The 15,329-nt window shown below is 32.7% G+C and overlaps 2 protein-coding genes across 2 annotated transcripts; one reads left to right on the plus strand and one right to left on the minus strand.

The window, feature by feature from the left end:
- The first annotated feature begins 13 nt into the window (after positions 1 to 13).
- Positions 14 to 4,325, plus strand: SdhD (succinate dehydrogenase, subunit D). Its single transcript, XM_090112639.1, has 4 exons — positions 14 to 202; positions 595 to 740; positions 1,792 to 1,976; positions 3,546 to 4,325. The coding sequence occupies exons 1-4, from the start codon at positions 172 to 174 to the stop codon at positions 3,739 to 3,741; spliced, it is 558 nt and encodes a 185-aa protein (XP_089968765.1). The 5' UTR covers positions 14 to 171; the 3' UTR covers positions 3,742 to 4,325.
- Positions 4,326 to 5,894: 1,569 nt separating this feature from the next.
- On the minus strand, positions 5,895 to 12,761 carry PTPMT1 (protein tyrosine phosphatase, mitochondrial 1). Its single transcript, XM_090112346.1, has 6 exons — positions 12,671 to 12,761; positions 12,421 to 12,567; positions 12,104 to 12,184; positions 7,048 to 7,151; positions 6,443 to 6,575; positions 5,895 to 6,106 (listed from the first exon to the last, which is right to left on the minus strand). Exons 1-6 carry the CDS (start codon positions 12,671 to 12,673, stop codon positions 5,978 to 5,980), a joined length of 597 nt encoding a protein of 198 aa, XP_089968472.1. The 5' UTR covers positions 12,674 to 12,761; the 3' UTR covers positions 5,895 to 5,977.
- Positions 12,762 to 15,329: the final 2,568 nt, after the last annotated feature.

Raw genomic sequence — 15,329 nt, forward strand, 5'->3', positions numbered from 1 at the left:
GTCACATCACTTGGCATTTGGCAATTGGGCTTTGGCATTTGACAATATTGCTAAACTGTTTTCGTGTTACGACTCGATTTTTGTGAATTTCGAATTTCCATTTTACAGCACCTTTTTGTTATAATATTATTTAAATCTAATTTATAGGTTGCAATATCCGATAACCTCATAATGGCATTATCAGTATTTCTCCGTGCGCCAGGTGAGTGGAAAAGTTGGAGTTATGCATTTTTTATATTACATAATAATTGTTATTGTTCTGGATCAATAGGGTACTTTCATTAATATTATCATTTGTTCATGCATGCATTGATAAGGTATACAAAATAGCCATACATAGCCATTTCATAGTGTCGGATAATAAGTAGTAGTTACGATTCAAAACCATAATATTTGTTGGTAACTTATAACCTAACCTTGTAACCAAATCATTTATTCAACCAGATCTATTTTATATGCGCTTTTAAATAGTCGCAACACAGAAAGAAATACATTATGATAACAATAACATGTAACACATTACTAAAATTACATTTCAACATTGACCATCTGTTATGACATTTTGATTAAATAGTTTTGTTTTATCTATTTCAGCATGCAGCAGTCGAATGTTTTCGCAGCACATTATGAGGCTATCCACGCAACAAGCCCTGAAGCCAGCCGTAACACAAGGGATGACGCCAAGTGTATTGGCACTGCAGAATTCACTGCTCAAACCTGATGGTAGCATTTTAAATGCTGTAAGTATTCACTATTCTGTAGTTTTAATTTCTGTTCCTATAACTAATGTTAAAAGAAAATCTTATGGGCAAATAGAAGTAGCTTTTACACCATTTTTAACAATTTATATTACATTTAACGCAAAACTAAAAACATTTATTAAATATCAAATTATTATATCATAAAGTTACCATTAGTTAGTGACTATTGATTATGAATCATTGATACACACATATTTGTTGAGGAAATAATTTAATCCTGCTCCCTACTAATATTATAAACATGAAAGTTTGTGGGGATGTGTGTATGTTTGTTACTCTTTCACGCAAATACTACTGAACCAATTACAATGAAATTTAGCATACATATAGAGGGTAACTTGGATTAACACATAAGATAGGTTTTATCCCGGAAATTGTTGAAAACGCGGGTGAAGCCATGGGCGCAAAGCAAGTTCATAAATAAAGAGGAAATATTAAAGGAAAGTTAAAATTTTGTTTTAAGTAGTTAAACCGAGACTTAGCGATACTCATTATATATAGACATTTAGCAGTTTCAATAAATGTATTTGTGAAATCGTTTGGTGAAAATTTAAACATAATTACTTACAGTAAACTCTTTATTACCCAAAATCTGCTATATACAAAAAAATCGAAACTAGGCAACAAAATAAAAGTCCTGTTTTATTTCCTGAGTTACGTAATTATAACATACCTAATTTAAATTAGGATTACGATAATAGGATTGGTCATATAACATATTGCAGCAGGGATTTATAAAGAAATGTAGAAAAAAATGAGATAAGATGAGATTGTGTGTATCTGAATATGTATGTATCATAATATAAATATATATTATATTCTTGCTTTCAGCCGGCGACATCGCCTGCTTTGTCTAACTAAAACCTTCCTCTTCATTCACTCTATCTATTTAAAAAATCTGTGTCAAAATCTGTTGTGTCGTTTTAAAGATCTAAGCATACATACATACATATATTAGGACAGACGTGGGAAGCGACTTTGCTATATGCTATGTAGTAATGTTAAATTATAACCACCATTATTATTACAGGTAAGACAATTCAAGACGTCGCCGGCGCGTCTTTCGGAGGAAAAAGCTCACGACCACTCAAAAATGTGGGTGATTGAGAAAGTGACGTCTGCAGCACTGGTGCCCCTAATCCCGATTTGCCTGATGATGCCTAATAAGATTTTCGACTCCGCACTGGCTATTCTTATAACGGCCCATAGCTTTTGGTGAGTTTATTTAATCACTAGCGGTCCGCCCCGGCATCGCCCAGGTACATATTTCGCAATAAAAGGTAGCCTATGTTCTTTCTCAGGGTCTAAAGATTATCTGTGCCAAATTTCATCAAAATTGGTCCAGTAGTTTATGCGTGAAAACCATACATACATACATACATACATACAAACCTTTCCTCTTTATAATATTAGTATAGATTAAAAGTATTTTACAAATGTTGTATTAAAAAATTATGCTACATATTTATAACGGCACATCAATATTATACAAATAGTATGATAAAAACCACATTATTAAAAAAAAAGGAAACAAAACCACATAAACTTTTGATATCATTTGTTTTTGATCAGTTCTCTATATGTTGTATTTACATTATAGATAAAATTTTGTATGAAAAAAATTAACATAAGTGCAATGAAATTTTAACTTTAGCACATTGAAAAGGGAAACTGTATTCCTAACATATTCCCATCCTATTTTGGTTCACTTCCTTTAATCCCGTAATGATATTACAAGTAAAGAGGTGTACATAGTGGTCTAAGATCCGAACATAAGGCGAAATTCAACGGCGTGATAATAGAATGAGACCAATTTTATAATTAATTTAGTCTATTAAAAAATGTATTAAAAATGGGTTGACTGGGAAAATCCTGGACAGGACATTTTTAATGAATTAAATTTTTTTTATTTATTTTTATTTTTTAGTTGGCATGATTCAAATATAAGTTTAGTGGAAAAAATAAATTAAAAATAATTGGTAACATTTTACTTCTGTTGTTTTTTTTTTGCCACATTTTGAGCGATTTGCTACTCTGGAGCGCTAATAACCTACATCTTTTTACTTATATCATTGTAATCCTAACCCAGGGGTCTCGAAGCCATGGTGGTAGAGTACGTACGAGTCTTGCTATTCGGTCTCATGATCCCCAAAGTAGCGATGGGTGTGGTCTACTTCCTTACCGTACTCCAACTGGGCGGTCTTTTCTACCTGATCTTCAATGATATCGGCCTGTGCAGGGCTTTTTGGCGTATTTGGCGCAATATGCGAAAGCCTGCGGTTCGTTTGATAAGTGAATTGTAGTAGAAATTGTGTTATATATTCATTGTTATTTTAAATAATGAACAGCAGAAGAAAATAAGTAGTGTAGCCTTATATAATGTAGTATAAGACATAAATACATATAACGTGATAATAAATCTTGGGAAAATATCTTCATAGAGTCACAAAGTGTACACAAAGAAAATGCGTATTTAATATATGTTACTCCTATTGTATTATTTGTAAAAGTAGTATTTATCATAGAACTTGGAACTAGTTTTGCGTAGTTTACACGGACCATTACGACGGAGGTTGTTTTATTCCAATATACTGTACTACTAATACTATACTACCGTGTTTACATTTTGGAAATATTGGATCTCAGTGTCATGTATATTTAACTATGTTTATGTGTATTACTTTCTTAGTTTAAAGTGTTGCTAAGTTACAAATTAGACATTGTTTTTATTGGGCAGGATAGGACTTTTAAGCATATTTCTCACATATATTTGTGTCATTCCAGGGGTCTGGAGGCAATCGCCGTTGACTACGTGCGCGCATCCATGTTCGGACCACTTATCCCCAAAATTGCGATAGCTCTAGTTTATATTATCTCTATCGCGACCCTCGGAGGTCTTTTCTACCTCATCAGCAATGATGTTGGTCTCGTCAACGCGGTCAAACAATTCTGGGCGGTTAAAGCTAAGCAAAGCGCGTAAAACCATAACTTGGATGTTGGTTGATTTTCTACAATGGCAACTTTGTGTTGTGCATGTACCGATGTCTTAAAGCAGTATTGCTTCCAGTGTGGAATATAGGTTGATAGCGCCGTCTTTTTCCCACATTGAAAATAATACTGCTATAAGACAACATGGCAATAACCCCCTGGTGCTGCAGCTGTCACATTTTGACTGAGAATAAGTAAATTTTTTAGTTTTATTGCAGTCATCTTGTATTTAAATATAGTACAAATGTGTAGTTCATTTATTATCCCAACGATACATTTTTAGTTCTTATGTATTGACTATAAAAATTGCCTTTAAATTGACCAACGTCTGAAGTGTAAAATGATTAGTTCAATGAAAGTTTTGAGATTTGTTTTCGCCTTATTGTGATCTAAACGGTCTGTAAAATTACAGTACTTAACGCAAAATTAATAAAATAGATTTCGTTTGTTATAAAATGATGAAAATTGAATGTGCGACAGTATTTTTTGGTATTATTCATTTTAAAATGGATTAAGCATGCCGTATGTATCTTGTTTTAATTTATTGATAGTGTAATAAATATGTTAATAGTTGAATATTGTTTCTTTGGTTCCCTAATTAAATATTGAATATGCCGTGTTATGGCGAAGTGTAAGTCTAGATATTTTCTCCAGGACATTAAGGGGAGGCTGCCTAAATTTTATGTGAATTTGCATATTCTGAAACAGGCACACATACAATCAAAATGAAACTTTAGTATATGATTTATTGGGTCTTTTTCTTTCGATGTACAAGACAGTTACGTAATTGTAACATTTTCGCTCGATTCGTTTTTTATTCAAAAATTATGCCTTTTTTAAGGACTTTATGTTTAAAATAAATGTTAACAGTAAGAAAATAGAGTTTACTATCGAATGCCAAGATGTTTCTTCTCTAGATCAATTATTAATTTAGTTATAAACGAAATAAGAATTGAGACTTACTTTTCGAGCTCGAACGCGATCAAAGAGCGCACGCGATATTCAACTTTATTATTAGCGGCTGTATTAGCGTCTAGTACCGTCTCTCAGTGCCAGAAATGATGTTAGGGAGCCTCGTCTTAAACATTTTTAGTAAATGGTAACCATTGCCATCAATAAAAAAATACCATTATATCAATTGATGGTGCCCACAGAACAGATGTATGCCTCTAATAAATTAATAAGGATCAAATTCTGGAAAGTAATAGTTTCTCCATAATGGGATTGACATATTTTTATGTTAAGCTATTGCATAGCTGCTATAGCGCGGGGACCGAATCCAGAAATTCCGTAACGAAAAAACCACACGCTCCCACCTCCGACGGGCACGGAGGTGTGGCTTGAAGGCATAGCATGCAATAGCTTTACCGCGGCAGTCCCCGAGTGCCACAGGCCTTTTTTTTATGTATTCAGTGCTGTATTTAATCCATAATTCATTTGACCTCAAGTATCTAATAAAACCTTTGCTAGTATATGTTTATTTAGCATCGGTGCCAAGGTAGACAACATGAGAGTTATATTTTATAAGATTGCTTGCCTTCATAAGGATTTAGTACCTATATTAGGAAAAAAGTCACGTAAAATAAAAAACTCAATATGTTTAAAATAACATTTATTTACATGTCAATAGCAATCATAATATTCAATTTAACAACTCACGTTTTATGATATAATTTATTCTACCTACGCCAATACTCTTGAACTATAAAAATATAATTATTAGATGAAATTATATTTTAAATATAGGTATTTGTGGTATAAATGCAAGTTTATTGCGATAGTATTACTACAGTAACCTAATAAAAAATCTATATAAAAATTTATTATCTTTGTATTTTGTGTGTACAGCAAAAAGAAAAATTTATAACCTTCAATACTTAGTTAAAATGAAAAGATAAACTGCATCTTTACATAAAAACGTTTTTAATGCTGACCCGTGTTATTCGCAAATATACCTCTAAAAATACGCATTGTATTTTTATTTTTTTTACATTTAATAAATAAGTAACTAACAATAAATTAAATATTGTTTATTTTCAGATAAGTATCTCATATATTTCATTCTACGCATATTCAAAATTGCAAAAAAATCTAATAAAAATTACTCATGTAACTTTGTCAGAGATGGTAAACATATTCATTAAATATTTTTTGTTAAATTTTTTATCTCAATTTTTTCACATTCACGAAGTATATCTATATTGGTTATTTAATCTATATTTTGCTAACTAGCAGGATTTAGAGCAATGGTTTCTGTGGAAGATGTCTAGCGCCTGCCACTGCTTTGTGTGTAGAAGTATGTGTGGCCGTCTCGATCTCATGTACTCAACCGCCTCTTTTGGTGTCCAGCCGTTTCGCTGAAATTTAGTTAATCATGATCAGATAAGTATAATTCAATAGAATTTAAATCGTATACAACATTATATAGGCTGATTTTACCAGTCCATTTTATATTAACTATAGTTTTATTTTTTTACAGGTACACATAATCGCGAAAACTTTTTTATTTCTGTGTAGACTTCTGTAGATAAATCTTTAGAAAACAAACTGATTCACAATAACAATAACAACTTCCAATTCCAAGCATGAAATGCAAACACATGTTCTCCTTTTATTGTTGAATTATAATAATCTATTAATTTATGTATATTGTATGTACTGTTTAATATATACTGTGTAATAGCAACACTCACCATCATAAGGTAACATCCCACGAGTGTGGCACTTCTCGTCCTACCCGCTTTACAGTGAACATACACAGTACCACAGTTCGGTTGCCGCCCTTTATCTTCTAGCCCTTGGAGCTTACTGTTTAGAGGAAGGAATCTGCAATGTGTTGTTATTGTTAACAAAACTATATAATTTTTTCAATTAGACTTCTTCTAGAAGCAATTTTGAATCGTCATTACATACGTTTAACATTTACCACCGATTCGGAAAGAAGTATCTACGGAGAAGAATAGGCAAGAAACTTTAATAAATAATAAGTAAAGGAATAGGAACAGTATAAATTGGATTATGAAGCAGGATTCATTAATAATTTTTGCGTATGTATAGTAGGATTATATATTTTATTAGTTATTAAAAGGACTACTATTTCCTTGGTCTTAAAAAATTCAATCAGTGAAACGGATAAGAAATGCATCGAACACAAAGAAAATTCTAAACAAAAAAGAAGAGCGTGTGTGCCGAGCACACGTGTCAGAAGTGAAACTTCTTTGGCAATAATTGACAAAATTGTCGCCTTACTCCATGATATGATAGTTCCACTTCAAAAATTATAATCTGTTAAACTTACCTATTAATAAAACGGACACCCTCGAACAATTTCTCTTGATCCGGAGCTTCAAATATATCAGTTGTTGCTAGCTGCAAAAATTCGACGCCGTGTTCCCGCCATTTCTATAAAAATAAATAATCTATATAAGTAGGTATTAAAAATAAAAACTAGTATTTTTGAGCTAGCTACGGATTGAGATCATCTAACGGTCAGTTAATTTTTTTTTATCACAAAATCACAGAATACATAATAGTAGCTAAACGCTACAGAACGGACACTCTCCGCCTCCCGCCAAAATTAAACTTACCTCACCCCCTCGCGATCAGACATAAAATGGGCCATATTTTTCTGCAAGGACGATACGCAACGAAGATTGACAACATTAATAAAATTGACTTAAAGTAATTTTATTATTTTGGATTTGTGATTATCGTTTTTCGTAGAAAATGGTTAGATATTGTGCTGTTTACGGATGTATTTCATCAGAAAAAAGCGAATTTTTTTTTACGCTAGTCACAAATGTGCCAACCATAAAGCGTTAACACACACATTTGCAGTCTCTACAGTGTGACTGTCAAAACGATCATTTTGTATGGAGTGTCCGGGGTGTGACAAAATGTTCTTTTATTTTTCTAAAGCAACGACTTTGACGTTTAGCTTGCTAGGTTGTCTAAATATCTAGATAGTTTGAAGCCTAGGTCTAAACATGAATTTCAATATAACGGTCGCGGCGCAACCGTTTTAAAACATAAAGAAACCAAAACAGTTCGAATATAAGCAATGCCGTAGAAGACTAAGTATCATTGACATAAATATCGTGCAAGGATTATTCTAGTAACATCATAACAAGATGGGAGTCAGGATAAGACATATTATACTGATGCAAATTTGAAAAATATTCGAATTAACATTACAAAAACTCGTGTTGAACTTTACAATAGATTATTAGAATGACAATTGGGATAATTTTAGATGTTCTTAAATGATGATATAGATAGGTGTGTAACTTAAGTAGTTTATCTACTATATATATCTATATAAAAATAAGTCGGGTTTTCCTTCCTGACGCTATAACTCCAGAACGCAGTAGGTACGCACCGACCGATTTCCACGGTTTTGCATTCATTAGAAAGGTCTCGGGCGCCGTGAGGTTTATAGCAAAGAAAAGGTGTCTCTGGTGGCGAAACGGAGTTCGCCCGGTTTGCTTGTTTTATATAAATAGGAGTAGTTGACAATAATGCCATAACGCCACAGTGCCAAAAAAATGTATAACGATTCGCTTTTAGAATATTCCCTTTTAGAATACGATGATAAAGAATGAAAAGAGTTAATCCGAGTGCATCCCAGGCTGCAAAACGTATTTTAATTCAATAATTTTTCTCTGGCACGTGTAAGATTAAGTAATTAAGTATCTAATTATTGTTTTTTTTTATTCTTATCACCTATAACTATGTGTTATTCATCGAAATAAAATGTCGTTATATATTTATTTATTTTATTTATTTATTTACTCTTTATTGTACAAAATATTACAATGAAAGTACATAAAACAAAACCATTTAAAATGTACAAACGGCGGCCTTATGGCTCAAAGCCATCTCTGCCAGGCAACCTTCATCATATATATCTATATTTATTTTGTAGCATTGTATTCCATTCATCAAAGCCTAAATTAGTTCCAAGCCCAATAGCCCAAAGGTAACACGACATTCATTGACTGGGCGGTACGAAGTTCGCCGGGCCAGCTAGTATGCCAATAAAACCGTTTTTTTACATTTATACTACATGTACTGTAAACGCAAGAGTTTGAGGGTTAAGAACGTTTGTTACTCTTTCTAGCAAAACAACTGATGAAATATGGCACTGAGATAGATTTTAACTCGATTTAAATTGATGAGCAAATTAAATTATGAAGGCGACATTGCAACATACAACAAAATTGCAAACATATTTACATTTATGATAACTTGAATCTGATGGAATAAATTTTACAAAAAATTCGAAAAAAAAAAACTATTTTACAATTTTTTCTTATCAACATAATAACAGCGGTTATAAAATTTGAAATGCAATAACTTCGTCGCGTGTTTCTATCGTGATATGGGAGTCGTGAGGCGACGTGGCTTTACAGAACAATTACCAAATAATATTTAATTAATTAACATAATCCTACTATCCTATTCAAAATAATAAATGGGAATGTTTGTTACTGTTCTACGAAACTATTCAAAAACAGCTCATCCGATCTGTATGAAATTTGTTACAGAGATATGCAAAATTGGTCTGGATAAGCACATAGGTTTCTTTTTATCCGGATAACATGCGAGGGAAGTCGAGGGCTCCTGCTAGTATTATTACTGTAGAAAAACCAGGATAATTAGCTTTTCTTATATAGAACAAAATAATGCCTCAAGTTGGAAGAAAATTCATAAACGGTGTGTACAATTTGACCAATATTAGTTCAGTAGTTTCTGAGCTATGGCTACATCTTACTCTTTATTTGATACTAGCTGGCCCGGCGAACTTCGTACCGCCCAGTCAATGAATGTCGTGCACATCACAGAAACTAAATGTCGTGTTACCTTTGGGCTATTGGGCTTGGAACTAATTTAGGCTTTGATGAATGGACAATGATACAAAATAAAACTTTACACAGGGTACAATCGATTATTCCGTAACTATTGCAGATATCAAAAAACTTTAAACTGATATCGAAAGTACATAACCTAATGAGTAAAATGGCCATAATAAATTTTTAAAAATAAAACGAGAAATATCCAAAAATGTTACTTTAAACGCTCCCATACATTTTATTTCCCATACATTTTGTATTCATAGCAGATTTTCGAAGTGATGTCCTCATTGTGCAATACAATAAGGAGCTCTATTTAGTTTCTAAATGAACTTCCCTTCAAATTTGCGAAGTAATTAAAGCAGAAAACCAAAAAAAGAAAGAAAAAGCTAAAATCTTTCATATTAAATGTACATGGGATACATATTTGTATCTCATACTAAATGTATGGGAGGGTTTTAAGTTAATTTTTTAGATATTTTTCGTTTTATTTTTATAAATTTATTATGGCCATTTTACTCATTAGGTTAAGTACTTTCTATATCAGTTTAAAGTTTTTTCTTATATCTGTAATAATTACGGTCGCCTGTGCACACTTAACGATTACACCCTGTATATAACAGCATTTTATTTCGATGAATAACACATAGGTATAGGTAAATAGAATAAAAAAAAACAATAATTAGATACTTAATTACTTACTCCATACACGTGTCAGAGAAAAATTATTTCATTAAACTAAGTTTTGCACACGGTCCATGAATCATATTCATTACAAGATAATGTCGGTCTGGATCGGTTTCAGGATTAGCAATCCCCGCACATACAATCTCATCTATTTTATCTGCCCGAATTTTCAAAATTTGTGCATGCTGCAAGCCTGATTTTTTTCATTCGATTGAATATATCCATCCGGGAAGCAGCAGTTGAATTAATTTCCATCCATTTTGGATTACATGTAAATGTAATAAATAGAACCAGGCCAACCATAATGACGAACATATGTCATTGCATCTTGCGCATGGCAATAATGAAGGCAATTTATAAAGCATTATAATAATTATCGTATTACATCATTAATTAAGTCAGTTATAAGCACATGAATAAACAAATGGCCTTTTTGCGACTTCAATACAGTTAATAATTAATATATAGCTTTTAAAATTACAATCTGTAATTAAAATTTCATAACAATGCTAACTGTTGTAATTACTTTGTAAAAAAGAAAACTGTTTAACGTTTTCAAAGTAAATAGAAGTGCCGACAGTAATCAAACCATGTTATCCATACACATATATTAATCCTTATCCCATTAAATGATGTTTTATTATAGACTGTTTCAATACCAGCAAAATACTTTTTAAATGAAAAAAAATGGATATTCCATTCATAAGATATAACGAATTTTTAAAAGTGTCAATCTACAGAAAATAGTAGGTATACTGTTCAATACAATGAGCAGGCCGTAGTGCGGGACGGGGTAAAGGTGATTTTCATGTGATTAAAAATTAAACCTATAGTAGACTTTTCACTGTCACGATATCGCTATCTATGCGGGTAAAACCGCAGGGCATTGCTAGTTATTAATAATCAGTGAAATAATCAGTGTACTCCTTTTTAAGTTTTCATTTGAATCCGCCTGTTTTTTGTTTTTTATTCCAAGCCTTTTTATCCATTAACCCATTGAGCCCGAACAGCCCGATTGGTCCACGACACAATACATTTTCTATTGTGTCTGTGATTCCGGGGCCTGAGTTATTAACCAAATTCAAATTACGATGTTATTATTACTTATAGTTCTAGTTCGATCAATGCAAAAGCAAATGCCTTTATAAAGTACTTATATTTGGATAGTGACAATTTAAATAATTAATATAACTTCAAGTCATAATTCTGTATATATTTTTGGTTAATATACAAGTTATGTGGTTGCTGGGTAATCTTCAAAACGCAATTTAGGTTGGTTCAACTGAATGAGTCAGGGGCTCCGTTTCAATTTTAACGTTATAATATTATTTCAACGCAATATAGTTGAAGCCTTGTTGAAGCAGTCGACGAAATCGCAACAAATAATAATTGTCAGAATTTTTTACATTTTTATAGTTTTTTAAAGTGAAACTTTTATATTACATCGTCTCAAACTTTTTGGTCTGTGTAGCGCATGTCGCGTGTATCGCGGCTGCCGAGTAGGTATACCTACTCGGCAGCCGACCGTCACGCGACATGCGCTACACAAAGCAGTGTTCGGAACCGTTCGAACAGTTTCACTTTTGCCGTGGTTTCATAAAACCACACAACATTTTTTCATTTTTTTTAAATAATTAATCGAACTATCCTTCTTGGTTAGTTTCCTCACCGAAAATATCTTATCAATTTCTGAAAGCACACATTTATTTAAATTATTGTTACACATGTAGTAACATGGTGGAACTTATTTACTTTTACATAGTGTGACAACTTTCTTTTTTCTAATCATATTAATATTTAAAAATGAATACATACCTCTGCATCATTGGAGAATATTTTCAGTTCATAAGTCTCATTCATTGATACCACTCCTTTTATGTTTTCTTCTTCTATTAACTGCAAAAAAAAATTAATACAGAAATAAAAATATAAGATGCTTAGTTCAGTCCACTAAAAATTAAGTTATTTGAACTACAAGTCAATGTTATGACATAAAAATGATGCAGCATCAATACATGTTCATTGATTTAAAGTTTAAATTAATTCAGAGTCAATAAAACAGTTAGAACAATCTAAGTAATGTAGTCCAAAAGTAGGTTTCCAAAGTTAACCTAGCATACGAAATAGGCTACCTGTTTGGTCATTCCCTGAAACGGTAGAGCTCCCAGGATCACTGTGTCGTCCATCCTATCGTACCACCGTCTACTGGTCACCTTTTCCATTAAAACATTGTACAAAAGTGTTGGATAGAACGTCACTCGCGCGAACATAGCTGTGCCCTGTCGAATGTACAGTTATGTTAGACGCGTCAGAGCTCCGCGGTAAACATCGCGTAATTAAGCAAACCTGTAACTAAGTATATAGTCTATGACCTGTAAGTACCATGGTGAAAGCTGGTGGCTGGTGGGGAGGTATTAGTATGCAAGTCGAGTTCGCGCTTCGATACTCGGAGGACTTTGTTTTGACGTTTGTGATAACTGCACATTGACATCTGTCACTGTCAGGACATACTGTCATTGTAGTTTGACAGATACGTTCAGAAACAATTTAGAAAGTAAATATGGGTAAGAATAATATAATATATTTGTTAATTCATTTTGTTTATATATTATAAAGAATTTCTGGTTATTAATTTTACTTATTTGCGTTAACAAAGAGACATAAAATATAATTAATGCAAAGAAAGTTTACTCCTACTATTAACAAAAAGCATATATCTTCTTATTACCATTTACCTAAGAACCCGTAGGCGTTACATTTCTCGAGTTATTTCATCTATTCCAACAATAAAATTGGAGTGTGTTATTAATGTTGAAATAACCTATGTTTACTAAATTGCATATGGATGTTTACACTGTACATTAATATGTACAGTGTAAACACGTTATAATTAACAAAATAATAATTTTTAAAATTTTTATCTGTCTGTCTATTTGTTCCGGCTATTATCTCAGGAACGGCTGGACCGATATTAACAGGACTTTCACCGACAGATAGCTGTAAGGAGTAACTTAAGCTATTTATTATACCGATATTCTCACAGGCACTCTAGGATTTAAAGGAAAAACTCATTCACGCGCGCGGGTGATACCGCGGGGTGCAGCTAGTCAATAAATAAGTCTTCAGCTTCCAGTTTAGAAGGGATAACTTACGGATTGAATAATAATAACATTCATATTTGTGTTATCAATCACACGTCTTGTAAAGTTGTTACGTATTAATTTCACATTATTTAATTAACACCTTATTAACCCCATTAGATATAAGGAATCACTATTTCTATTCCTACACATTACATTGCATTGACTTTAGCATTTTTAAAGCAGTATTTTTGTGTTCATTATAATCCGTGATTATAATACATAATATCATGGCATGGTCAAGAAACATAAAGAGAATATGACTTATGAGCAAAATTAGAGTCGTTTCAAATAATGTAGGTACCTACCATGCAAGCCGGAATCAAATTTATGTAATATCTAATTTAAACTTCGTTTTTCCTTTTTAGATACACAATTAATTCGCTGGCCGTGTCGGGCTCCGTAACTTGAAAGAGATATCATCGCAATGATGTATCGACGCCATTTGTAAAGCGACGGGGGCCGGACATACGTTCCAAAATTAAATTAAAGCGCGGTAAAAACAACGTTTCCGTTAGTTTCTATTCAAATTTCGTTTGATTCGATCTTCGTCCATTTGTCTGTGACTTTTGTATTCCTGCTAATAGATAAATATAATTAGTTTACTTCACGGTGTACATTTTATTTCATTTTCTTGTTGCGTAGGTATTCAATTAGTTAAATCATTAATTTAAAGTAAAACGAGAGATTCAAATGTTAATAGCATTGTATCGTTTTATATGGTTTATTTTTTGAATAGGTATTCAATATTCGACGAATATCCCATCATGGTGCTTTAAAATCGATTCACTTTAAATTAACATAAGCTATCTAAAGCCTATTAATTGGGAAAAAAACATCAAATGCATAGTTTATTAAATAATAACAATAATTTAAATATCATTCAATTGCCATACCATTCATGTAATTAAAAAAATCCCGAACCATAATTTTTATTTTTAATAACTAAAAGATCGGGTTAACTCCGGAGTAGGAACATCAACATTAAGCCAGGATCATCTGTCATCATTAACGCCACAGACTCCTAATAAGTTCGGTTTGAAAAAAAAAAGAAATAACTATCAAAGAGTTGCGTCCTGTTTAATGGTTGTAATTGTGGACCAGTGAAATATGGTCGTTTCGGACTGTGTCGTGGGTGAGACCGCTTTAATATCGACGTTTACACGCTATAAATATTCTAAATTACCTTCTACCTCTTTAGTTAATTTACATAACTGTTGACAGCACGCATGAGGTAGAAGGTATGAGAGCTAGGTTTAGTGCATCATTTTCTATGACTATAGGTAGGTACATATATGAAGAAAATTTATTTAAACCTACGCGTTAATGTTATTTTTTCAATTCATAACATAAACTTCAGTTCTATTTTTACATAAGCTGGCAGATTTCAATATTATAGCTTTTGTTTAAAATGTTCATAAATGATATAATATATTCTGTAATCTTGACTAAATCGAATTATGCGCCCGTCGAATTTCAGACGCTTATTTGTGTCCGAAAAGCGCTCGAAAGACTTAAAGCCTCAGCTTGATGTATGGCGGCGACACGCGATTGCCGACCTTTATATTCAAATTTGGACGCATTCAAATGCGTTCTTTGTCTATGCCACAGTTGACAATTCGCGGGCATTTCGAAAAAGGAACGCGCAAACGTCATATCATCGTCGAATTTTGCTTTTTGGGCGCGCGATACGCATCTGGCTTCTGGGGAACGTTCTGGTGCGTTTTTTTCTTATTTTCACATTGTGTCCTGAGATATAGTTCGAGATCGGTAGATATTTGACGTGAGGGACTGATAAAGTTAGTGTTTTGCGGCGGTCGCGACGTTAACGAGCTGTTGAGTAATGAGACGCGCCATTGTAGTTTGAACAATGGCAGCTTCCGATTCCCCATTGTTTCTAT

This window comes from Colias eurytheme, chromosome 18 (genome assembly GCF_061535395.1).
Source record: "Colias eurytheme isolate Ceu_HAF_F1 chromosome 18, ilColEury1 Martin Lab GWU primary, whole genome shotgun sequence".
In the NCBI taxonomy this organism is placed as follows: Eukaryota; Metazoa; Arthropoda; class Insecta; order Lepidoptera; family Pieridae; genus Colias; species Colias eurytheme.

Excerpts from the sequence above, each read along its gene's own strand:
- SdhD (XM_090112639.1), top strand. The coding sequence starts at position 172 with ATGGCATTATCAGTATTTCTCCGTGCGCCAG. Across the intron at positions 741-1,791 it reads ATGGTAGCATTTTAAATGCT|GTAAGACAATTCAAGACGTC; the intron begins GTAAGTATTCAC and ends TTATTATTACAG. Across the intron at positions 1,977-3,545 it reads ATAACGGCCCATAGCTTTTG|GGGTCTGGAGGCAATCGCCG; the intron begins GTGAGTTTATTT and ends GTGTCATTCCAG.
- PTPMT1 (XM_090112346.1), bottom strand. Across the intron at positions 7,152-12,103 it reads TATTCTCCAATGATGCAGAG|AAATGGCGGGAACACGGCGT; the intron begins GTATGTATTCAT and ends TTATTTTTATAG. Across the intron at positions 6,107-6,442 it reads TGGGATGTTACCTTATGATG|CGAAACGGCTGGACACCAAA; the intron begins GTGAGTGTTGCT and ends ACTAAATTTCAG.